Genomic DNA, 26,680 nt, shown 5'->3' with positions numbered 1-26,680 from the left:
ATTGCCTGGTGGTTCAGTGGTGAAGAACCCGCCTGCCAATGCGGAAGACGCAGGTTCGATCCCTGAGATGGGAAGATCCCCTGGAGAAGGAAATGGCTGCCCACACCTCTAGTATTCTTGCCTGGGAAATCCCATGGGCAGAGGAGCCTGGCAGGCTACAGTTTGTATCCGACTCTGTGATTAAACAACAGCAACAAGTGCAGGCTTGAACATTTACATATTAAAATGCTGTTATTCATTATAAATTAATTTCTCTTTATTTTTTTTAATGGTACACTTAGGGTATTATATTGATTAAAAATCTTGTGTCTGTATTATCTATTTATTTTCAGCATAGTAGAGGGAGTGTTACAAAATATTTGCTCTAAAAAGGCAGCATAGGGTCTGATAGGGTGAAACCCACTGGTCTGAACAGCACCTTTTATGTCATCCCAGGTGTTCTAAACCAGTTACATCCTCAGCCTTAAGCACATGATGTAACTGCTTCTGAAAGACAAATTGTTCAACAGCCTTTCTCTGTGTAACACTAGTATGAAGGAAATTTGTGGATCATTAGGAATATAATCGTAATAAATGTTTGTACTAATATCTTCTGTTGCGTTGAACTGACTGTAGATAATTTTACTTTTAGAAAAAAGGTTAAGTACATTCTTGTGTTTAAAAGATAGGATAGGGCCTTTGTTCTTGAAATTCTTGTGCACAGTCTTGTCTCTTAAAGATGGTGAAGTCATTGGTGGTCAGTGACTTCACAGAGCTTCCACAGTGCTTCACAGAGAATTATGTTTGGTTTATTAGACATTGCAACCACCTATGACTACGTTGAAACAGGATTTTCTGAACAATAGGTAGATATTTGTTGAATGAAGGAAAAAAATAACAGGGCTATAGATAAAAGCGAGGCTGACCTAATTTTCACAGTGTGAATTAAAAAAAAAAAGCTCAGGGTATTGCACTATAGTTTAATGAAAAATATTATACCAATACGTATTATGCTGCCTCACAGTTTTAATATATTTGAACTACCATAAATAAAATATGAATCAGGCATGGGTGTAAAATCTCAATTGCTTTATTTAAAACTTCCCAGGAGAGGCCGTTGTTCTGCAGTGGTTAGCTCATGGGTTAAATAGGTCCTTTTTGGCATCTCACCCTTAATAGACTATAAATGAAGCCACTGAAGTCCAGAGGTCTGACTCTGATCTGCCTACTGTTCTTGCTGTCTAGTGGTGGGCCGATATCTAGAAATAGGACTCAAGGTTTTTTTTTTTCCTTCTTATAGAAAGAGCTGTCATTGGGTCAGAACTTTTATTTTCATTCAGAAGAAGAAAAGTCTCGAGGTTGGAGTTAGTTGACATTTCCCAGGGCTGTAGGTGGATTAGAAGATAGATTCTGTTTTTAGACTTTGGTTTTCCTTGGGCTTCGATTGCGTGCAGAGATACATTTAAAGTCTTCCTTGGAAAATAGTGCTGGTCAGAGTTGGAAGTACTAAATATTTTAGTTGAATTTAGGAATTTTATTAGCAGTAATGGATTTTTGGCTAAAATACAGTTTTTATCGCTAATAGGAAGAAGGAAGAATGATTTATGACTTACTATTTTGACTTTCTATTTACCAAAGCAAATTACTTAGGTTAGGACATTGCTATGCTATGCTATGCTTAGTCTTGGTTAAAACCCTTTAGCACATGTAAGTAGGCTTGTCCACTGTTTTGGTGTTCTAAACTGTACGCTTAGAGAAATGTGCTGTGAGTCTTGCTTTCATCAGCGTGGTAATTAGGAAGGAGGACTGGAATATGATATATCAGTGTGAACTGGTCCATGCTACTGTACAACCAGATCTTTGTGAGTAATGTATACATTATAGTCTCTAAATTACTTTTGAGCAGCGACCGGTAGCATTCATCAGTCTTTTATAATTTAGTTGCAGATTATTGATTATGACTGCCCTTCAAACACGCACTGGTCTCCACCAATTGCGAAAATCATCTTTTATTTATAATTTTTCCACCTTGTTCCCTTTTGTTTCATTTCTAAACTTGGTGAAGAGTGGCCTGTAATTGCTGCCTTCCGTTGTCTCCTCCCACTGGTTCCTGATGCCCGGACCACCTGATTTCCATGCACTCCATGGGACGGCGGGTCATTGCAAGCCGTGCTGCCAGGTCTTCCTCCTGTGCCCAGGATAGACGTGAATTCACTGAACCTGGACTAGGCCGTGGAGTCCTGCACACAGTGTCCCATGCCGCTGCTGCCAGCTGATCGGAATTGGCACATGAGTCGAAATCCTTTTCACTGTTTCTGCACAGGGTACTTTGGTTCATATCTTGCTTTTTCCATTCTATTTCTTCTTGGTCTCTGATGATGTTCTTTCACGCCTCTCCTTCATCTGATGAATTTTTAAGGCCTATTCTTTAGCCTTCTACTCTCTTTATACATTTTCTTTTTTTTTCCAGGAAAATTCACTGATCTCAGATCTGTAACAGTCATTCCTAAATCATCATTTCCAGCCAAGTCTCAAGTCAAATCTGAATTTCAGGTTCACATGTCTAATTGCCTGCCATTCCATGTGGTGATTCTACCAGTACTTTCAATTGAATATGTCTGACACGAAACTCATTATCTTTCTTCACTTAATTGACCATCATGGGTGTTAGTTTTCTGGCACCTGGGTGCACCTTTGACTTTCTTTCTTGTTCATCTCTCAGTCACAGATGATCAGTTTTTCCCATCAAAGTCCTTGTATCTTAGAATCCATGTTTATGGCCAGTGCCCTAGTTCAGGTCCTCATCAGTGCTGGCGTACCAGCACTGCTCAGGCTCAAGTGAGCATCTCAGATCTGGTGGGCTTTTTAGCACACAGATTGCTGGGTCCCACCCCCAGGGCTTCTGATGTATAGTCCTGGGTGCATCTGAGTTTGCATCTCTTAACAGGTTCCCGATGATGCCCGGGGACGGGGGCAGAGAGAATGAAGCTGCATTTTGAGAACCACTCATTGCTTTACATTTTCCCCATCCAATTAATCTGGACATCTCTGTGAGATTAGACTTCCTGTAACACTCTATTTCACTGCATTATTTTCATTTTTAAACACCTGTTTATGATACCCTCTTTCTTAACATTTCCTATCCAAGCTCCTGCCTAGTTTCCAAGACTCCTCACAAATGAGCATAAGTTACCCTTCATTTTTTTTTTTTTTCCTTACAAACAAGCTTTGTTTGGTTTCTTTTCCATTTGTCTAGTTTTATGTCCTTGCTTTGGTCACTCTTCCTTCGTGAAACACTCCATGACTACAGCTCACCTTTGTAAGTTTCATTAATACTGAACTCCCAAAACACAATTTTACTCATTCAGACTCTTATCTCCTTAATGGTAGGAGCCATATGTCTTCATCTCCTACAAAGCCTAGCATAGGATTAAATCAATGTGGATTTACTACCTAGTGAATTGATTGATTTCTCTAGTTTGTATATTCCTCAAGGCTGCTTGATTTGGGAGAAAACAGTTAAGCAAAAATAAGTTCATATACTTAAGCATTAAACCTTATAGCTAGTACAATAAGCTTATAATGAATATTCATCCCTCTCTCCTTTATAAATAATACGCCATTGGTAGTGGTGGCTCAGGAGTGTCCACAGGGGCAGAAAGCTGGTGATGGTGGTAGTGGCATGGAGAGTTGGGGAGAAGCCACTTGTTTTGAATTTCTTTTGGCAGTCCACACTTTTTCCTTAGATAACATGTGATTTTGCAGAGTGTGTTCTTAGTTTTTTCTGAATCATCCCTAAGTTACCTGAAAAGTTGGTGGCTTACTTCCCCTAATGACTGATGTTGACTCCACAGATCAAGCAGTTAACATGTTTATTGAACAGCTGCTGTGTGCCTAGCAGAGTCCGCACAATATTGCTGTCTCTCACCCTGTCCTTCCTTCCCTCCTCTGTGTTTTTGGTTTGTCTGTAAAGCATAGAGGATGTTTTTGCTAGTTTTCAGGGTGAGTATTTGCTAGACAGTTGTCCCAAATGAGTGGAATGTCACTTCAGAGGAACAATTGGCAGTATATGTTGTCAATGATAGACCCTTTGTTCTTTCACCTTCCAGTTATTGGGCTTTTCGGGGAAATGGAGGCTCAAGCATGAATTTGGTCCTGTCAGGCTCTCATTTAACACAGCTGTGTTAAGGGGAAGGCTGTTGGAGAGTTTCTGGTTTGGGTTCTCATTTTACAGAGGAGAGAGACAGCATTGGCCTAAAGCAATGACGTGTTTTTGAACAAAGTCACAAAAACGCATTATGGCAAAGCCAGGCTAGATGGGAACCGCCTTTACATCCAGCTTGGTCCTCTTTGTGTGTCATGGATGTTTATGGAGAAGCCTTTGAATGTGGCCACACTCAGGACTATTGGAAAGAAACAGAAAAAGGTTTGGGTAGTTTTGGTACTTCATTTGGGGTTGGAGATTTAACACTGCTGAACTTATAGTTTTATCCCCAGTGAACAAAATAACATCCATTTGTGAAACAAACAAAAAAATTAAGGTATGCATCAAAGCAATATCCAGAGGTAATTATTATTTTTTAATTTAAATTATAGATCTTGTTTTCCTAGAGGCTGTGTAAGATTTTGCAACTATTATTCAAGATATTAAGACATGAAATACTAGGTGTATCTGATTCTCAATACTGGTTTATGAATTGTCTTCTTAAAAATGTGGAGACTGTAGAATAAGAATGATGAGCCTGTCTGCTGCTATACAGCGTCCGCAGCCCGTATTGATGTTTGTTTTCACATAGAATGGAACATGGAGCTGGTTTCCAGGAGTGCTTGTTGTGAGGCAAACAATAAAATGAACATTATTTGCATATTATGCTGTTCAAATTAGAAATTTACGAAAGCATATAAATCCTCATGGAGCAATAATACTGCGAAATAAGCCATTAACTTGATGCAGTTGATGTTTAGGTTGCCAGACTCTTTGTAACACTGTACCTTCTGATTCGATATTTATGGTTATGAAAGTGCAGTTAAGGATTTTCCTTCCAACAGTGTCATTAGCTTTGATGTATAAGTGGCCTCAGCTACCCTGCCAGGTATCTAGACAAATGGCATTTTTTTGAAGTCAGTCCTAGGTTACATTACCCTTAAGGTGATGGTGAACGTTACTGTCAGTTGAATATCATCATGCTTAACACTCCGTGTGTGTGTGTGTGTGTGTGTGTGTGTGTTTAAATCAGGTTTGTCTGCTAACTATAGATGGTGCCACAAATGGATAATGGCACACTGTTACATGTTTCTTTCTAACCCTGGAGATTTATTGTAGCCATCTTTTGACTCTTCTAATCAAACCCTGTACCTTTTATAAGATAAGGAGCATGACAAGATTTATCCTGCAACCCCTGCTGTGAGTCATTTACTCCTGATACACTCTGTGTTGTATTTCATTGATTGCGTGGATGCTTCCATTATTATTTTTTAAACAATCAGTGCTCTTTTTGTATTAATGAATTTATTGAAATAATAAGATTAATGGATATTTCTGTGGAGCTGAAAATTTAATTTGGCTGTATTTTATGGTGTTAGCTTTGGCTCAGCTATCTCAATCCTGGCAGAGTCAGTGTTTATCTAAAATCTGCTGCTTGTGTTATGCAATTACATACATTTATTTCCTTCTGAGAGTAGATCGCCATAGTTCTCTTTGGTGTTTTTAAACTAGCATATGAAAATAATAGGCTTTATAAAATTGGATGTTATACGTATCAGTAAGACCAGAAATAGAAACGGAATAAAGGAAAAATCCCAAAGGACCTGACATTTCTCTAAGAGGCAAGCCATAATTTTTATTAAGTAACTTATGGAGATTGTTTCATAAATACTGTAATTGGGGAGGGAATTACAATGTAAGGATTATGTTAAGAAAATGAAGGAAAGGGAGAATCATAGTGGGAAAAGTTGCAAAAGGAAATTGGTATGTCCTTTGAGATCCAGGGAATCTGTGTAAGTCAAATCATGGTTGTATTTTCAGTCTTGTGCTTTCATGACACAAGCCATTGTGTCATGGTTTGATGAGCCATTCCTAAAGGCATTTTGTCTTTTGGAGTCATTTCTGTTCATCATTCAGGGAACTATCTTAAATATATTTATAGTGTTCCATCTCTTCTACCCCATCCCTCTCTACCCCACATTTAACCAGTTTCTGAAAACAGAGAATTAGGATATTGTTATGCAACATAGAAGACAGGTGAAGTGTAAGAAATTTATGCTACTCTTTCTCTCAGAATTAAGACCATGGTATTCACAGTTCCTGAGAAGGCTAAGAATCAAGTAGTATAAGGTTAGGAGTTTGTTATTTGATCCCCAAATTAGAAATTCTTAGAATTTCTTAAGAGTTTAATTTAGAAATTTAGAATGTGGCTAAGAGGGACAAAAGATTGTTAGGTGATCAGTAAAGGAGAATCTTTGGATTAACCAAAACATTTTTTTTAGAACGCTGTTTACCTAAAGCAAGCATAAATTTGAGTTGTTTTTAATTCAGATACTTCTTACTTTTCAATAGTAGTTTCAGATAAAGGGTTTAGGGCAGACTTGCTGTCACCAAGCAGTTGTAATCCTTGACTTGTTCTCACATATTTTGTGGTGTCACATCATGTTTAACTAATTGACAAAATGCCAGTCTTTGTGTTTATTAAGATACATTTGCCATTGAGAAAAAAATTAAAGTGGTTTCTGAGAACATTTTACCAAGTCCATGAGTTACAAGTATGTGAAAAAAGTGTCCTTTTGTCTTTCAGTTCAGTTCAGTCGCTCAGTCGTCTCCGACTCTTTGCGACCCCATGAATTGCAGCATGCCAGGCCTCTCTGTCCATCGTCAACTCCCGGAGTCTACCCAAACCCATGTCCATCGAGTCGGTGATGCCATCCAACCATCTCATCCTCTGTCGTCCCCTTCTCCTCCCGCCCCCAATCCTACCCAGCATTAGGGTCTTTTCCAATGAGTCAACCCTTCGCATGAGGTGCCCAAAGTATGGGAGTTTCAGCTTCAACATCAGACCTTCCAATGAACACCCAGGATTGATCTCTTTTAGGATGGATTGATTGGATCTTTTTGTCTTAATATATTTTAAAAGGAAAGTGAGAAATGTATGTGAAAGCTTTGAAACCCTACTTATTGAGTCTGAACTAGTTTTGCAGATTTACCTGGCAAATCTGATGTATATGGTTTGAAAATTTCTCATTTTTACTTTTTCTCATTTCAAAAACTTTGCCAGTCCCCAAAGATCTGCTTGGAAATTCACTGTGCTAATAGGCAAAGTTGGCCTTTCCTGTGCTTCTGTTAAAGTAGTCCATCCTGAAACACTGACCTTTTAGTTTAATAACAGTTTTATTTGAGAAAATGTTTAGATCCTGAAGCTGAAAAGAGTGTTTTCAGAAAGGCCATTTTAAATAGTGGTCTCCAAATGGTATATCTGTTTTCTCTCATGCTCTTTGGACCTATCTATCTAGAAGAAATGTATTGTTGCTTTCTGTATGCTATTGATTTAAAAACAAATAACATGAAACTGAGATTTGCTCAAAACCCATTACCACACCAGTTTATTTTCCTGCCTGGGCTTTGAATTGCTGTTATAGATTTTAAACTTTATGCTTGGTCATGTTTTATCTTTTGTTATTTTAAATTCTCCATTGTAGCTAAAGTAATTACTTTTTCAGCTGTGACCTTGGACTTGGGACCCAAAAGGTATGTGTGTGTGTTTCTTTTCCAGGAATAGCTATGGCATTAGAGAGACAGCCGTGCTTTGACTGACGAAGTGATGGGAACTAGCCAGTCCCTTGGGCGTGTCTTCTTCAGTGGCTTTGGGAGCATCCCTGCTCTTTGCATCTCTGGTGCTTCCTCCTCTCACCTTTCTCCCTCCACCTGTGGCCTACCTAGGTGATTGCACCACTTTCTCCATCTATTTACCACCTCATCCCACGGCAGGTGGCTTGGCAGGCATGAGAGGCAGGAGGGTGTAGAAAAGGAAGACAAGCCTTCTGCACTTCCTTCTCTGCAGTCTCTCTTGGCATGGCTGGCTTCCCAGCCCCCTACCTGGCCACCATTTGGAAATGGAGTCCTCACCATTCTCTTTGAGGTTTATCACAGCATCATGAAAAACTCACTGCTGATTTTAGCTTTTCCCCTGGTAGGAAGCCCCTATGTGAGAGGCATTCGTGGTTGTTGTTCACCTGCTAAGTCATGTCTGATTCTTTGTGACCCCATGAACTGCAGCCTGCTAGGCTCCTCTGTCCTCCACTATCTCCCAGACTTTGCTCAAATTCCTGTCCATTGAATCGGTGATACCATTTCACCATCTCATGCTCTGCTACTCCCTTCTTGTTTTGCTTTCAATCTTTCCCAGTATCAGGGTCTTTTCTAATGAGTCACTTCTCCACATCAGGTAGCCACAGTATTGGAGCTTCAGCATCAGTCCTTCCAGTGGCTATTCAGGGTTGATTTCCTTTCAGATTGGCTGGTTTGATCTCCTTTGCAGTCCAAGGGACTCTCAGGAGTCTTCTCCAGCACCGCAAGTCAAAACTATCACTTCTTTGGCACTCAGCCTTCTTATGGTCCAACTCTCACATCCATCCACAATTGCTGTAAACACCATAGCTTTGACTCTACAGACATACAGTGCACTGTGAGGACATGTTGGATCAGCTCCCTTAGAAGATTGATCTCACTGCTTCATGCTTAGAGCTGATATACCAAGGTCTTACCAAAGCCTAGTTCTGTTGAGTGAAATTCAATTGAATTGTGATCAAGAATTTGATTGAATTTTGCCTGAGAAAAATTTTGCAGTGATAATTTGATTATCCTGAAGCAAATTCGTGTGATTTTACACATGGTCTGACTGTGCATTGACCCAAACAGGTATACTACACTTCAGAGTATAGTTTCATCGGGTATTACTAACTGGGTTAAATATGTGTCTCAATTTTTGCTACTAATAGAGCTACCAGCTGTGAACAACTTGAAAAACGGTGTCACGTTGTTGTGCTTGGTGATAAGAAGGCGAGGAAACCGTGAAAACCATCACCTTGTGGCGGGCATAGCCTGGAACTTCATAGCCAGCTGGCACCTACGTAACCTGCCCGGTCTTGCTTTTGGATGCGGAAATCAAAACTCAGCTAGGTTAGCTGATTGACCTAAAGTCTGGCTGATCAAAAGACAAAGTCTATCCAGACTCCTTGACGAGCGATTACTGTCTGTAATTTCTCTGCTGGGTTTTGTATTGTTTAAACTTTTAGTGCTGGAAAAGAAAAAGAAAAATATCTTAAGATTTGCCTGAATCAAACAATTCCTTTTTTAGTTTTTTAAAAAGTTTTTGTTTTGGGTGACTTTTTCAAAGCAGAGACGTGTCTCACGCTTTAGACTACCAAGTAGAAGAATGGCAAACAGCAGAATAGTGTGTATATATATGTGTCTATATAGTTCTAATGGAGAACATCTGTTTGAGAGCACTTCTTGAGAAAATTGCCCAGAGAGGCTAGTAACTTTCCCAGGGTCCCCCAAGTTACTGATGGGCAAACTGGGATCAGACCTCAGCTAGTCCTTACATCTTTCTCTGGTTCCTTGTCCATCATTCTTTTCATTTATATTATATTCTTTTTTCAGCTTTATTGAGACATTTAACATATTGTACTATTCACTCATTAAAGTGTACAGTTCAGTAATTTTTAGTATTTGCAGATTGTGCAACCATCTTACAGTCTAGTTTAGAACATGTTCAATACCCCCCAAAGAAATCCTATACCCTTAGCTGTTACTCTCCATTCCCCCACTCCCCTGCCCCAGACAACCACTCACCTACTTCCTACGTCCACAGGTTTGCCTTTTCTAGACATTTAATATCAATGGACATGTACAAAATGTGACCTTTTGTGACTGACTTCTTTCACTTAGCATTTTTTCAAGATTTATTCATGTTGTAGCACATATTAGTACTTCATAACTATTTATGATTGAATAATATCACTCTGAATGGATATACTACATTTGTTTATCCATCCATCAGTTGATGAGCATTTAGATTGTCTTCACTTTGGGGATATTATGAATAATGCTGCCATAAATATTCATCTACAAGCTTTTGTGTAGACATGTTTTTAGTTCTCTTGGTTATATATGGTATCTAACAGTGGAATTGCTGGGTAATATGGAAACTGTTTAGCATTTTGAGAAGCTGCCAAACTATTTTTATACTGACTGAATCATTTTACATTCCCACCAGCAGTGTATTAATATGCAGGTTTCAGTTTCTCCACATTCTCACTAACCCTTGTTAATTGTCTTTTTGATTATGTTTGAATTGGTAAATCCTTGTGGCTTTGGTTTGCATTTCCCTAATGATGAATACTGTTGAGTGATTTTTCATGCAATTATTGGCCATTTGTGTATCTTCTGTAGAGAAATGCCTGTTTATGTCCTTTGCCCATTTTTAATTATGTTGCCATTTTATTGTTCAGTTCTGTTGTAAGTGTTCTATATTCTGGATACAGACACCTTAACAGCTATATGATTTGCCAGTATTTTCTCCCATTCTGTGGGTTGTCTTTTCACCTTCTTGATGATGTCCTTTGATATTGCTATTTTCTGATAGTCTGAAATTAAGCGAAAACATCCTTAAGACCTTTCATATATCTTCTTTTCTTGCTGTTACCCAGTGTTAGCTAAATTTTTTGCATATTTCCTAAGGCAAGATTGTTACAGTGTCAAGATTATCAAATAAAATGTCATTGAAGAGCATAGACAGTACTGTCTAGTTTCCATCTAATAGGCTCAACCAGTTGAAATCCTGGGTAAGGTCCTGTGTGTATTCCTAGAGTTTAAATGTTTTCTGGTGCTTTCTTGATCATAATTTACTGGGTTTTGGGTAGTGAAGAGGAAATAGTCCTTGCTTATTTCTTAGGGAGGGCTCTTAAAGAGTATATAAAATTTGTCGATTTATTCACTGTCATAGCTGTAACACTCTTACAAAACATATTGTACAAAATCTTCTAATTGGAAAGACCAGCTGTTTCAAGTCAAGTCACCAAGTACTTAGAAAACTCCAGCTGTGTTCTCAGCACTGTTCTGTCTCTCTCTCTCCAATTGTTGGGACTTGCATTTGAAGGACATGTTTTCCAAAAAATATGTTTTTAACATTTTCATGAGTCAGTAAATTCCCTTTTTTCATAAATCATGGAAAAATGAATGTAACTACACATGATTTTATTTCTCTAATAAGTGATTTTAAAAAATGTTCAGTTATCAAAGTGGGAATGTTTTGATGTCATTTTCTTCTCTGAAGTCCCTTCCTTACAGCCTCTCCTCCTCCTCTATGCAATTGTCAGACTTTAGTGGTAGGACATCATTTTAAAGAATTTGTGCTTAATGGCTCAGTCCCCACTGGGCAGTAAGCAGCTCCTTGAGTTTATTATAACTTTTGGCAGGTGTGGAGATTTCTAGGTCACCAGAGAACTCTTAATTAAATTACTCCTGAAGTGCGCTAATTGGTCTTGTCCACAGTGCTTAGGTGGTTCCAAGGAGATACTGACCAGCTGGCAGAACTTTGCCTATTAAGATCTAGTCTCAATTTTGTCTTCCTGAGTATTCTCATGCTTTTGTTTAAAGAAGTCATTTATTTTATCTTTTTTTCCTCTTTGTTGATTTTAGTTTCTGATGAAGAATTGAAAAGAAGAGTGGCTGAGGAACTGGCATTGGAGCAGGCCAAGAAAGAATCTGAAAATCAGAAACGGTGAGTTTCATGGTGTTTGAGACAGATTTTGGTGGGAAATACTTTGGAGAGGAGTGATTATAATGAGCCTCATCATTGGTGTCTGGCTCAACTTCAGAATGTGCTGAACATAAATGGATGTGGCTCTTTTTGGTTTTGGATTGTGCTTGTTAAAGCCCTAGGTTATCCCTTTCCCAAACTCAATTGTAAGTCACCGTTTTATCTCTTGTGTTGTTCTCAGTTGCATGAATAACTGAGCCCTGGTTTTTCAGTATGTGAGAAATAGTTCTTGAGGATTCTTCTGGCATTTCTCAGGCTAGATTCTTTTAATGTATTTTTGGTAGAAAATTACATTATCTACTATGGGTATTGCCAGTATCTGATGGATCATTGAAAAAGCATGAGAGTTCCAGAAAAACATCTACTTCTGCTTTATTGACTACTCCAAAGCCTTTGACGGTGTGGATCACAACAAACTGTGGAAAATTATTCAAGAGATGGGAGTACCAGACCTTCTTCCATGCCTCCTGAGAAATCTGTATGCAAGTCAAGAAACAACATTTAGGACTGGACATGAAACAACAGACTGGTTCCAAATCGGGAAAGGAGTACATCAAAGCTGTGTATTGTCACCCTGTTTATTTAACTTATATTCAGAGTACATCATGCGAAATGCTAGACTGGATGAAGCACAAACTGGAATCAAGATTGCCGGGAGAAATATCAATAACCTCAGATATGCAGGTGACACCACCCTTATGGCAGAGAGCAAAGAAGAACTAAAAAGCCTCTTGATGAAAGTGAAAGAGGAGGGTGAAGAAGCTGGCTGAAAACTCAACATTCAAAAAATGAAGATCATGGCGTTTGGTCCCATCACTTCATGACAAATAAAAGGGGAAACAATGGATACACTGTCAGACTATTTTCTTGGGCTCCAAAATCACTGCAGATGTTGGCTGTAGCCATAAAATTAAAAGACACTTGCTCCTTGGAAGAAAAGCTATGACCAACGTAGACAGCATATTAAAAAGCAGAGACATTACTTTGTGGACAAAAGTTTGTCTAGTCAAAGCTATGGTTTTTCCAGTAATCATGTGTGGATGTGAGAGTTGGACCCCAAAGAAAGCTGAGCACCAAAGAATTGATGCTTTTGAAGTGTGGTGTTGAAGAAGACTCTTGAGAGTCTCATGGACTGCAAGGAGATCCAACCAGTCTATCCTAAAGGAAATCAGTCCTGAATATTCATTGAAAGGACTGATGTTGAAGCTGAAACTCCAATACTTTGGCCACTTGATGCAAAGAATGGACTCATTTGAAAAGACCCTGATGCTGGGAAGGATTGAAGGCAGGAGGAGAAGAGGATAACAGAGGATGAGATGGTTGAATGGTATCACCCACTTGATGGACATGAGTTTGAGCAAGCTCCAGGAGTTGGTGATGGACAAGGAAGCCTGGTGTGCTGCAGTCCATGGGGTCGCAGAGTCAGACATGACTAAATGACTGAACTGCACTATGGATATTAAGGTTAACAATATTGTAGCCAATAATGAATGTCATAGATAGTACCCATGTTAATAAATAGTATTAATTAATAATCAGTTCAGTTCAATATGCTCCCTTAAAAATTCAAAGACTTTACAGATGTGTAAGGTTGAAAAACAAAATCCTCCATAATTTTATTCTGTTGAGATAACCACATTTCATTACTCTAGACTTTTTTCTGTGTACATACTTCTATGTTATTGTTGTCTTTAGTACTACTTCTACTAGCATTAGCAGCTAAAAGGATTCATTAAAGTTTTTGCAATAAAAACTGTAAGCAATCCAAGTGCCCAGCATGGGAGACTAGATGAATGAATTATGGTGCATACCCACAATGGAATATTATATGATCAAGTAGATCTTACATTCTGATTCAAAAAGATGTTGAAAAGCTATAAACTGAACACAATATTTGAAACAATGTAGATAGTTTTTTGTGGGTAAAGCAGCACCATGGACTGTAGCCAGGCTCCTCTGTCCATAGGATTTCTCCAGGCAGGAATACTGGAGTGGGTTGCCATTTCCTTCTCCAGGGTATCTTCCCAACCCAGGGATCAAATCTGCATCTCTTGCATTGGCCATGGATTCTTTACCACTGAGCCACCAGGGAAGCCCTGGGGGTAAAATTTGTACTTTGTAAAGAGTTGAAGTATAGTTGCTTATTCATAAAAATATGTGAATATATTTTAATCAGTAGTCAAGTGCTTCCCTTCTGTGCTGTTTATGAAATTTGCATATGGCACAAGGCATTATTATTAGATGATCATGTGAATATCTTCCACATGCACAATGACTACTGCCAGTAGATGGTTTGTGAGATTTTGGGTGCGTTCCTGTGTGTGTGTCTGTTTTGGACTGCTTCACTAGTTTGCTTGAAGAGAGCTAAATGTAAAGAATCTTTGAATTGGTAAATCTAGTCTTCATTGGCTATAGGTGGTGGTGGTTTAGTCACTAAGTTGTATCTGATTCTTGCAACCCCATGGACTGTAGCCTGCCAGGCTCCTCTGTCCATGGGATTCTCCAGGCAAGAATACTGGAGTGAGTTGCCATTTCCTTCTCCAGGGAATCTTCCCAACCCAGGAATCAAACCCGGGTCTCCTGCATTGGAGGAAGATTCTTTACTGACTGAGCTACGAGGGAAGTTCTGTAGGACCTTCAGCATATAATTTAACCTCATTGGCCCTTAAATATTTCATATCTAAAGTGAGGAGTTTATGAAGTATTTTCTAATATTTCTTCTCTTTTGATGGAGTGCTTGGTACGCTAGGTCCAATTTACCTGACGTGTCTTAGTACTGCTAAAAGGGTTTACACATATTTCAATTGTTTCCCATGCAGCACTTTTTAATTATTTAATTGGGGTTCGGTTGATGGAGTATATAATTTGACAGTGAAGTTTATTCAAAAACATGTCAGGCCATTTTCTTTAAGAAGCAGAGAAAATCAGCATGTTATGGTAGAATTCCTTGTCTTTGAAATTTTATTATTTTTAATTGAATTTTATTTTAACAAGGAGTTTTTCGGTTAGACCTTCATATTTACTTTGCTTAAGTTTTTCACATAGAAGTTTTTTGTCTTCTTTTCTTCTATGGTACCGGCTGTTGTTACAGCAATTCTAACTGTGGTGGTTTTCCCCCCCTCTGTTACTTAGCTCCCATCTCTTCTCCCTGTTCTGTGAAAGGGAAAGGGCAGATGAGGTGGATAAAAGGTGCTAGTGAGAGCCGGTTTCATCTCTCACGTGGACTAGGGTTGGCAGCTTAGCCGTAACCTGGGACAAATGACTATTGATAAAGAATTTATTTTCTGTCACTTTTAAGGAGAGTAGAGGGTGGTACAGCATTTTTTCCCCCTCTCTCTTTTAACAAAATGTTTTGTTTGAAACCCTCTTCATGAAAACTTCCAGCTGTCAAATCTTGGCAAAAAGTATGTGTTTATCTGTATAATAGTTCTTACAAGAGTCAATAGCTATTATTTTCTTTCTTTTATCAACCAGAGAAGAAGCTTCAGAAAAAGCATTAAGAAGATTTTCAGTGTCATCTTTTAAAAGCAACTTTTTAAAGAAGCACAGAATTTATAGATTATTGTAACTGTTGCCTTAATTGAATGAAGTCTTGAGAATGGTTCCTTGTGCCTTTGGATTGTCATTTGTACATCCTTGGCTTCCCAAGTCTTCTGTTTTCACCCCAAATGCACGCATAACTGTAGTTGAGTTCCTGAGCGCTTAAGACTGGGGCATAGACACAATCCAACATATGCAGAAAGGACTTTGGAAATTATTTCCGTTGTGATCTTTTTCTTTGTAGTATATTAATCATCTTTAGCTTTTTTATTATGGACAATTTAAAGCACCTTCAAAAACAGAAGAGTACAGTGAGTCCCCATGCACTGTTTCAACAATTCGTGTTTCATCTGTATCCTAGTCACTCTACCTATGTGGTAAGTGGTATGGAGAAGCACTAATATTTTTAATAAGTTGGTGAATTTAGTGGCAGGGAACTACTCTGAAATATCTTCTGTCAGCCTAGCTTCATTTCAGTTAGGTTTTTTTTTGTTGTTGAAAGACTGGAACTTAACTCGGGCCAACTTGGGAAGCAAGGAAATTTTTAGAAGCATATTAGATAGTTCAAAAGAATCAAAATGAGGACTAGAGAACCACTAGGTAGGGAAGAACTGGGTACTACTTAAAGCTTTACACAATGGGGAAGAAGTAATTCCCCTGGATGATGGTTCCATGATAAAGGGGAAAGGATGGTGTGTGTCTGAATTTCATTGAATGGAAGATGCCGTTAATTGTATTTGGTGTACCACTAAGAAAAAATAGTTGCAGATAATAACACAGTAGTTAATATCTCTTAGACTTTTCTTGTTGAAAGAGCTCGTTAAGATTGAATTTTTAAAAAGCTATCACTTGTGTGTTCATGAAAAGGAAAATGTAAGGAAAATAAATAGGTTAAGGCAGTGTTGTCAACTAGGAGAGCTTTTGGTTTCCAGGGGATATGTGAAAATGTCTGGAGACATTTTTGGCTGTCACAGCTAGTTAGGTCTTACTGGCATCTAGTGGGTAGAGGCCAGGGATACTGCTAAACATTCTGTAATGCACAGGCTACTCCCCCAAAACTCACAAAAACACACAAGAATTATCTGGCCCAGAATGTCAATAGTGCTAAGAGTGAGAAACCCAAGGTTAAGTAAAGGATTCTCAAAACTTCTTCACATTGGTCTAATTCTTTTAAATTGCTCTGTGGCTCAGGGTCTTGATGTGTATATTTTTCCACACAGTGTCATATTCTGTGCCATCAGAACCTTGACGACGACAGCCTCCTGCTGTTGTTCCTGGGATTTTTCCTCCTGCTGTTGTTTCCTGGGATTTTACCAGTTTTTGCAAATTTTGATGCTTCTGTGCAAGCTATGACAACTGCTCAGGACAGACTGGAAGAATGCACGTGTGAGATGCTTTCAGGCATGTGGAAGCTGGACAGATGGGATCCTAGAACTATTTCATCAGGACAGTCTGCAAACACTCTAGACCGTAACCCCTGTTAGGTTGGAAATGATTTCTTGAGTGTCTGCCTCATCTCCTACCTAATGCAGAAACCCTTTTACAGCATCTCTGACTGGTCACGCCACACACATTTAGAACCCATTGAGAATCATTTACACTGAAGGTATTTTATTAGGAGATTTATAATGTACTGGAGTCCTTAAAGTTTCTACTTCCTTACTTTTAATTTATTTAGAGAATTTTATTAAATTTTTTTTTTTTTGGCTGTGCTGGTTTTCCTTGGTGTGCTGGGTCTAGTTGAGGTGATCAGGGCCACTCTCTGGTTGCAGTGCATGGGCTTCTCATTACAGTGACTTCTCTCGTGGAGCACGGGCTCTAGGGCCCATGGACCTCAGTAGCTGTGGTACATGGGCTCAGTAGTTGCAGCTCTTAGGCTCCAGAGCACAGGCTCGATAGTTGTGGTGCACAGGCTCGATAGTTGTGGTGCACAGGCTCGATAGTTGTGGTGCACAGGCTTAGTTGCTCCAAGGCATGTGGGAACTTCCCCAGCCAGGAATCAAGCTGGTGTCGCCTGCATTGCGAAGCAGATTATTAACCACTGGACCACCAGAAAAGCCCTGTTTATTTTTTAAATTGAAGTATAGTTGATTTATAATATATTAATTTATGCTATACAGCAAAGTGATTCAGTTACACACATATGTATACACATTCTTTTTTATAGTTGTTTCCATTTTTGTTTATCACAGGGTATTGAATATAGTTCCCTGTGCTATACAGTTGGACCTTGCTTATCTAAGTCTCCACTTCTTTAATAGGCAGATACAGCCTAATTAAAAGTTGCTTTCGAGGAAAAGGTTTCTACTAGGGTCACAGTGACGACACAGGTGATTATGAGCATGCTGTGTATGTTTTATTCTCATTTGTAAAACACATTTACATGTGGAATCTCAATTCATCTTAGACCCGATTCTGTTTTGTGAGACTCTTGAGTGATTTGATGCCCTCCAAAATCACTGACATAAATTGAGTGCACACACTAAAATCACTGGGTCTAATCTGGAATCATAGTTTTGCTTATGACAACATCTAATGGATGGAATAGTTGCTTGGTGTATTGGGAGTCAAGAGCAAATTAAATGCCTGTGTCAGCAGCCTGTTTTTCTGTGATACTCTGTGCGTTTTGGATTATAGCTGACCATAATGTGTTGCAGCTAGAGCAGGCCAATATAGCAAGGACACAGTGTGCTACAGTTTGAGTATAGACTTTTAAAATGTGATTTACTTCTCTCCTTTGCCCTACCTCCAAAAGTCAGTCTCTGACAGCAAGAAGAATGTGACTGCTTCTGACCTCTGACCTTTGGTATTTGAATTTCACCTCTGTACCTATGAAGACAAGTAAAAGTTGCCTTCATTTAATAACCTTTTTCAAGAAATCAAGAAGAAAGGGAATAGTTACTTGATGTTGTAACTAGCTGTATATCCACCAAGATAATTTGATGCTGCTTTTAGATGAATGTTGGTTGAGATTTTACCCCGGTTTTAATTACTTGAGAAATTAAATGCCATTTTCCAGTCATTAACACATATTACACAGTTGTTATTATGAAATTACATATCTCCAACCTGCAAGTAATCTCTAGGGATATAGTAATTAAAAAATAAAGCAACTTTCAGGGAGTAAGTTCTGTTGATTGCTAATATTTATCAATGGTTTTTATCATAAAAATATAGTTTTTAAGGGACCTGAAAAGATGAGTTAGCAGTCACAGGCAGTGAATCTCACTTCTGATTTATAGGTATTTGCAAAGAAAGTGATTATAGTTTGTACACTACTGTGATGTGGACAGATTTCCCAATGTCTGGCTCCAGTAGGGGCAGTGGACAGTTGGTTGGCTTTATCTACAAACTGTATTCTTTATGTGCTCTGACATTTACAAGATCTTTCTATAATATAAAAATCCAAATATATTAGATTAGTTTTTTTATTAACCTCATTAAAGCTTTTTTTTTTTTTTTAATGTATGTTGTGTTGCTTTTCTGTTCCATTCTGCTGAAATATAAAGACCTAACTCATTCTGAATGAAATAGATCACATCCTAGCCACCTAGTACTTTTCACTGGGGGATGATTGAAAGTGCTGTGTATGTACTAGGTATTGATATCTGTAGCCATCTGCTACTTTTGTCTTTATTTTTTCCCAAGTGTCACTTTTCTATTTTTAAGAGACGATTGCTTTCTGTAACCAACAATTACAGAAGGGTGGATTATCCAGTCTATGTTTTATTCACATCTCTTTACGTCTTTTTCCAGATCCAATTTTCTTTCCTATTGATGTTATGCTGTTGTAGATTCCTACTCTGAATTCTGTTTGAGAATCTGTTTTTTTACATGTAGGAATATTAAACCTGGAAAACCAGAATCAATCAAGCATGCCACAGAAATCTGTAACCTTTTTTTTTTATTGGATGTAATAGCAGCCGTGATATTCAACCACTTCTTGTTCAGATGTTTCTTTTGACAGTAATTGCAGTGTTTTCTCTCATGAAGCAAGTGTTTGAAGTAATTTGTTCCAGAGTGGGTTTCTGCATTTGGAAATTTCTAGGAACTGGGTTTTGAGTGTCCTGTAGTCCTAGTAGTTCTTCCTGAAGTTTCCCCATTACCCAGAGCAATCTCAGGAGAGTAGGGGTGGTAATGTACTCTGTAAAACATTTATTATTCTTTACATAAACTATTAATGTTTCTTGTCAGTGTTATCACCGATTTATAAAAACAGATGACTCAAGTAGACATCTGTGAAGTTTTCAATCAGCAGGGGAAGCCGGGCTTGGGCCGCCTGCCCCCCAGACCCGCACTCTGTTGCTGAGGTGATAGAATCGTGTTGCCTTTGGTCGCTGTTCGTGCTCAGTGGTTCAGTCGTGTCTGACTCTTTGTGACCCTAAGTTCTGCGGCCCGCCAGGCGCCTCTGTCCATGGGATCTCCTAGGCAGGAATACTGGAGTGGTTCTGCCATTTCCTGTTGCAGGAGATCTTCGCAGATTAGGGATTAGACCCACGTCTCCTGCATTGGCAGGCAGATTCTTTACCACTGAGCCACCAGGAGAGCCTCCCATTGCCTCTCACCACCCTGTAAACATTTGGTGGGCTTGGAGTAATAGAGTTTTTTGGTTCTGTCAGAGGAGACCTGACAGAACTCCGATACAAAGCTGGTTCCGGTGCCATCTGGTTACAGCTAGGACTAGGGGTTTAGGGCTCTCTGTCTGCCATTTTCCCCTCCTTTCCCCTTCCCAGAGACCTGGAATCAGAGGGCTTAGAGAAACTTGTGGTGAGGGTAATATTCTCTCAAATTGGGACATGTCATGGGTGAGAAGTAAACTTTTCTCTTCCAAACAGCATTTGTTGGATAGACTCAGTTCAGTTTCCATTTCAGAAGGTGAGTGGGCAGGCCTGATGTCCACTTCCTTGAGTCCAGAAGTCTGTACTTATGGACGGTGGCCCACGTAGGCTGGGCCTTACCCCTCTGAACCCTCAGTCCCGGGCCGTCTGGGGAACCATCTGCTGAGCCTGCTGGTGATGAATGCCCTGTTAGGAGGAGGGGAGCAGAATGAGAGGCAGGTCTGGCGGCTCCCTCTGCAACTGGGGAGAAATACACAGGCTTCTCCCCTTTGTCTTCTGACCTCAACAGCTTTGCCAGTGGAGCCTTGAGCTGAGAAGGAGTGCAGGCAACATAGTTACAGTTCAGATGTCAATTTTATCTCAACATTATCATATTTCTAACTCTTAGCACATTCATGTTTAAGTAATCCCCTGACCCCTTTTCCTAGTTGGAGAAAACTGTTAAAAAAGAGAGTATCTCATCTTAAGTTTCTGATAAATATATATATATATATATTTTGAGAGAACCCATATTCTTTTGCATCCCATTCTTTTCCAGAGCAGTTGTCATTTGTCTTTGATGAAAACTTTCCTCACAGTTTATAGATGACATACATATAGAATACACACTTTGGGGTCACATTATGTTATGAAAGCCATTCCAGAGTACAGGACCCGTGTGTCCAAGTAACATGAAAAAAAAAAAAAATAGATGTTGGATTCTTGTATTTCCTGAGCACTTTATATATTTTAACTCATTTCATCCTCACAACACCTCTGTTATCCCTTCTTTATAAGTGAGGAGGGTGAGAGATAAAGAAGAAATTTACCCAAGGTCATATCTAGTAAGTGGTGAGCCTGGGATTTGAACCCAAGTCTCTGTCAAGTTCATGCACTTCACCATCCTGCAGTACTACGTTGCTGTGTGTACAGGGAATACTCCCTTTAAAATTTTTCATTTGCAGTTGTGGAAAGAGGTAACAAACATTTACTTGAGCTTTCACCTCTAAACCGTTAGTAAATAAAAGATCTCTTGAAAATGACCTCGGTTGTGTGCTTCTAATTATTAGATCGGTGCAGCCGCTCTGGATGGTATTTTTAAAACCTCCTTTATCTTAGTACCAAAATCTTTTGAGAGTTTGTGTTTCAAGTTAATATTCTTTAATCATGTAGGCCAAAACTCACTGTTAAATGCTGGTCTGTGTCCACCTTTTCAGTGATGGTGGCAATTCGAATTTCTTGTTTGCTTAAGATTGGAATACAGCAAGGGTGGGGTGTCTCGAAGCAGATGGTGGCCTGCCTTGTGAACTTTGGAGGTGAGGGCTGCTTCTGGTCAGTGAGGCACGCAAGTGCCCAGTAGTCAGTGCTCCTCGGAATTCTTTGGAGCAATCAGGCCCTCCCCCTGTGCGGGAAGCAGTAAAGAGGCACAGCGCTTTCTTTAATAGATACTCATGAAGTAGAAAGCATTTTGTATTTCTACTTCTCTGTTCATCTTTAGCCTTTTTTTTTTTTTAAGAGGCATTGCCTCATTCTCTTACTGATACTTTGTTTTCCATTGTGTTGCTTGACATGTTGGGTTTTGGTTTGTAGTATTCGTTACTAGTTATTTGCTTTTTGTGTGGTAGAGTATTTTGAGAAATCATCACATTTTTTTCAAACTTACATGTTTTTAAATCAATGAAAAAAATCTAGCTGCTAGGACAATGCAACTTTGGAACTGAAGTATGGAATTCCTCCACTGAATAATGTACAGCAACACAGGGGCAGTTTATTAGTTACATACCATTTACAGTTGCTTCCTTACACATACACTGGGTAATTCCTCCAGGCGGAAACCATTTCACTAGGAAATTTTCTCAAGTTATTCCATTAAAATGATTTTAGTGTGATTTTTGGCATCAAGAGGTATAAAAGTAGACATTAGCCATTTAAGTGTTTCAATTAATGATTTAAATTTGAATTTCTTCACAACTTCTTAGAAGGGATCTCTTAAATTCTTCATTTCCTAGTACCATTCTGTTGATGATTATCAGAGTAATACAAAAATCCCTTAAAAATTCGTAGATTACAGTTTTGCTTTCCTGAGGTTGATAGATTAAAACCAAACCAAATCAAAGCAAAACCAAAAAAAGTCACTTGAGACCACTAATTTAATATGGGAAATGTCCATTAGTTTAAAAACCATTACCCAACAGTTTCTATAGTTTTTATTATTGCTATAGAATGTGGTAGGTTTGACTTAGGAAGGTCACTCATTCTTCAAACTACTAAATACGTGGATAATGTTGATTTATTTAGAACAATTACAAAAGAAATATGTATCAAAGAAATTCAGAGAACATACATGCATCAAAAGTTAGTCATGTTTACCCCGTTCTCCATTACTCTGCTCTTCCCTCCTCCCCAAAACTCACACATTATACCCTAAGGGAAATATATTCTTATATAGTTTGTTTTTTTTAAACAAAATGAGATTGCAATAATAATGTTGTAGGACTTGTTTTACTTCCCCCCCACCCCATCATGTCCTCTTACTATTTGCAGAATAAGGAGATCTTGAATACACTTAAAAATCTGATGATATGCACCACTTAAGAATACTTTTACCTGAGAAGTAATACTAACAGCAGTAACATTTAATAATAAGTAGTAGTATTAGCTAACAGTTTTTGTACACTTCCTTTGTCCCAAGCACTGGTCTGAGCACTTAGCACGTAATGATCATTTAATCCTCACAACAACCCTATGCGGCCGTTTCCAATCTGCTGGTTCCCTCACTTTGCAGATGAGGCGGCTGCTTCTAGTCACATCACCCAGAAAGCGGAGGAGGTGGGACGTGAGCCTGCGCACTCCAGAACCTGAAACCACTCGCATCATCCCTCTGCTTGGCTGCATCTCACAGGCCAACTTGTTTTGTGGTCCAACAGGGATGCTTCCTATTACATGTTAGTCTGAACGCTCTAAGGCTCTTTTGATGTGGTTTGCTGAACATGTATGTTTCTCAGGTTTTAGTACAATCAGTTTGCCTTGATTGTGGAGCTCATTAAATAAGGAGTTTAGTTAGGAAAAGAATTCACAATGGACTTTCAAAGTTTTTTTTTTTTAATTCACATGATGATATTTTGAAATAAAACTGTCAAATAGTGGGTGAAAGTTAATATTTCTGTGGATTTTGCTATAAAGTGTTAGAAATTGTATATTTCTTTATGAATATACCTGTCAGTTGTACAATTAGGTTTTTATAGACTTAGAGAAAAGGAGTCCAAGCCATTGTCCAAGTCCGTTTCTGTAACGTAGCTTGTCTGTGCAGCCCCAGGTAGGTTTGACTTACAAAACACTTCCCTCAAACTACTAAAAACTTGGACGTTAGTCTGACAAACTGAGAGTAATGTCGGAAATTTGATTACTGATTATTCTGGCTCCTTCCTTCTTGCCTTCATGTTTCTGCTTTTAAAATATACTGCAGATTCATTCCTCTCACCATTTCCATGCCTACTGAGTCTAAGCCATAGCTTCTCAACTGAGGGACATTTTGCCCCCTCCTTCCAACCCCACCTCCATGGGCCATTTGGCCACATCTGGAGATCTTTAAGGTTGTCACCACTTGGAGGGTGCTGCTGGTATCTATCTCGTGGGTAGTGTCCACGGATGCTATTAAACATCCTGCAACACAGGACAGTCACCCACAACGAAGAATGGTTTGGTCCACATGTCCATAGTGCCATGGTTGAGAAACCCTGGACCGTCATTATCACTTCTCACTTGAGCTGTTAGAAAGTCTCCAATGCCAGGAGCCAGTCCTGTCCCCCAGATCCTCCTCTCCACAAAGCAGTGTTCATGTGCTTGAAAAGATGCATTCTTAACCACAGCAGTTTATTTGCTTAAAATCCTTTTTAATGACTTTTGTCTAGATTTAGCATGAAATCCAGATCTTCCCCCTGATCTTGTGGTCCTCCTCTGCCCTTTCTATTTATACCCTTGGGCCTCATCTCTTACCACCTTCCCACTGAACATTTTAGCTATAGCAGCTGCCAAACCTGTTTGTTCTTGTGTTCAACTCTTTCTCTAGAAGACTTGTATTTTGCGTGGCTGACTCCCTCTTACTGTTTAGGGCCTTCCCTGCTTGCTTTCCGTAGTCGTCCTCTTTCCTGTCCTCTCACGCTCGCTGTCCTCTTCTCTGCCTTGTTTCTGCAGAGCACTTCATCTGTTTACTGACCGTCTCCTCCACTGGAACATAAAGCTCTGTGAGGGCAAAACCCATTGTCATATAAGTGTCAACAAGAAAGCATCACTAAATTACAGCAGTACTTTATAGTTGTGGTGAACAGATTAAAATGGGATAGACTTTGTTCAAAAGGGAGAAAGAGGCAGGAGCATCATCACAGGACTACAGCCAGCCACCACTGAATGACTGCCTACTATTTACCAGGCGCTGTTTTGGTACAGGTGTATACATTCACTTGGAGCTCACCAGCAGCCTTCTGATGAGATTCACCTTAGGTTTTAGGCGGTGGCCTGTAAGGTGATGCCCTTCACATTCCCCCCTGGACCCCAAGATGAGTGACCCGTCTGCTCTGCACCAGACTGGAAAGACTAGGTTGTGTAGCTGTGCTGTCTTTGGGTTTATTTTACAATCAAGATGCCCCTAGGAGAGTCTAAATCCCTTGCCCAAGGCTGTGTTACTGACAGAAGCCAGACTCAGAATTTAAACCCAGTTCTCTATTACTCCAAGCCCAAGCCTCTTTGCCAACACTTTTTCAGGTTTTCTTGGTTCTTAGGGAACATCTTCAGTTCACCTCTCCTGTTCTAGCAGGCTGAGCTGGTGTCCGTTTTTTGATATTGGGACTGCATTTTTACTCCAGAGGAAACAATTTCTTTGGTTTCCGGTGACTTAGGCAAAAATAATCAATTTTTCTATCTTGTCCTGGGACGGGGAGCAATTTCTTTGGCTTCCCGTGACTCAGGCAAAAATAATCTACTTTTCTCTCTTGTCCTGAGACATGTCCTCAATGAACATGAATTTGAGCAAACTCCAGGAGATAATGAAGGACAGGGAAGCTTAGAGTGCTTCCCTGGGGTCACAAAGTGTCAGACACGACTTAGCCACCGAACAACGACAGCCTGAGGCAGTTGCTTGGTATTGTCTAAAAGAAAAACAAAAAAATAAAAAACTGGCATTATGAGAATATAATCTAGGCTTTGGCCTGTTTTTATTGACAACCAAAAACATTCTCAAAAGTTGCAACTATGAACGTGTAAAACATTTACTGTGTCACGCATCCAGATTTCTGAGACTGACCCAGAACGTGATTTATCTGTCTTTGAGCCTTGAAGTTTGGGACAGAAGTTGGGAAGCCTGTGGCTTGGCCCTCATGCCCCAGGAACCCTGTTGATGACAGCTGGTTTTCCTTTGAATGTTTGGTGCTTTAAGTTCAAGAGGAACCAGGAGTCACATGGATTTGTATATTGAAAATCTGCATCCATTTCGTGGTATGATGAGAGTTTTTGATTGAAACCGGAACTTAACTCTGCTTTCCTTACCTTTCCTGCCTCCCAGGAATCCGTGCTCGCTCCGGGCAACCAGGGGAAGTGGAAGCCCAGGGTGGCCTGTGATGGCAGATTATTCTGAGTTTTAGCATTCCTATTATGTTTTGTGAGGTGAATATTGCTTTGTGCTTCATGCTCTATTGTATCTATTCCTCCTACTACCTTCAATTTTTTTTTTTTGGTGGGTTTTTTTTTCTTTTTCATTTTCTATCAGCTTGTCATAGGATGACACACACTCAGCAAACTCAGCCTCAGACAGCATTTCGCGGACAACAACAACACATTCACCAGTCAGGGAACAAAGTGAGAGAAAAATGAAGAACAATATTAGAAAAGAACCCTTTGGGAAGCTGCACAAAAATGTTATATTAAAATCGATCCCAGGGCTTGACCTTTTGTGGTAGTGTATATTTTAAAGCCTTCTATTGATTCTCTTTTAATAACATGTTTATTCTAGTTTACTGACAGAAGCCTAGGGAGAATACAAAAAGAAAAGAGCAAATTCTTTATTATGACGGTCATTTAAATTTGTCTTGGGCGTTTTTTATGTCTGACTAGTGTTATCTTTTTATGTATTTAACACACATCATTCTTCCTCAGTACAAGACTGAGAGATGTTATGAAGGTGGGAATGTGATTTTTTAATTTACTTTTATTGAAAATATGCTCAGCCTTGCTGTTACATATGTGTGCCCCTCCACCCGCCGAATTAGAATTTATTGCTTTTCTGCATGTGTGTCGAAGGCAGAAGAGTCTTCCTTTTGATTTTTTTTTTTTTCTGATCCTAAAAGCCATCAGTAATCTAAACAACTACATCTGGGAACGTTTGGTGACAGTTCTGCACATAAAAACAGTTGTCTTTTACTGTGTAACTAATGGCAAAATGTTGAAGAACAGGAAAATCTCCGTACCTGACCCTTCTGATCACTCAGTTTTGTCATTTCAAACTCAGAAATATTCATCGCTTTTCATGGTGAGGGGTCC

The 26,680-nt window shown here is 39.3% G+C and overlaps 1 protein-coding gene across 4 annotated transcripts in view; it reads left to right on the top strand.

Annotated features, from left to right (window-relative positions):
• CHCHD3 (coiled-coil-helix-coiled-coil-helix domain containing 3) overlaps positions 1 to 26,680 on the top strand; it is a 289,394-nt gene that overhangs the window by 45,944 nt on the left and 216,770 nt on the right. For all 4 annotated transcript variants that reach the window (XM_081532916.1, XM_081532914.1, XM_081532915.1 and 1 more), the window contains exon 3: positions 11,672 to 11,753. In XM_081532916.1, coding sequence (XP_081389042.1) covers positions 11,672 to 11,753 — 82 coding nt within the window. The remainder of the gene's footprint in view (positions 1 to 11,671; positions 11,754 to 26,680) is intronic.

The sequence above is a fragment of the Giraffa tippelskirchi genome, chromosome 10 (genome assembly GCF_054371585.1).
Source record: "Giraffa tippelskirchi isolate mGirTip1 chromosome 10, T2T-mGirTip1v1.2.pri, whole genome shotgun sequence".
Lineage (NCBI taxonomy): Eukaryota > Metazoa > Chordata > Mammalia > Artiodactyla > Giraffidae > Giraffa > Giraffa tippelskirchi.
Note: the sequence above shows the minus strand (reverse complement) of the source record. Positions and strands in the feature narration are given on the sequence as shown.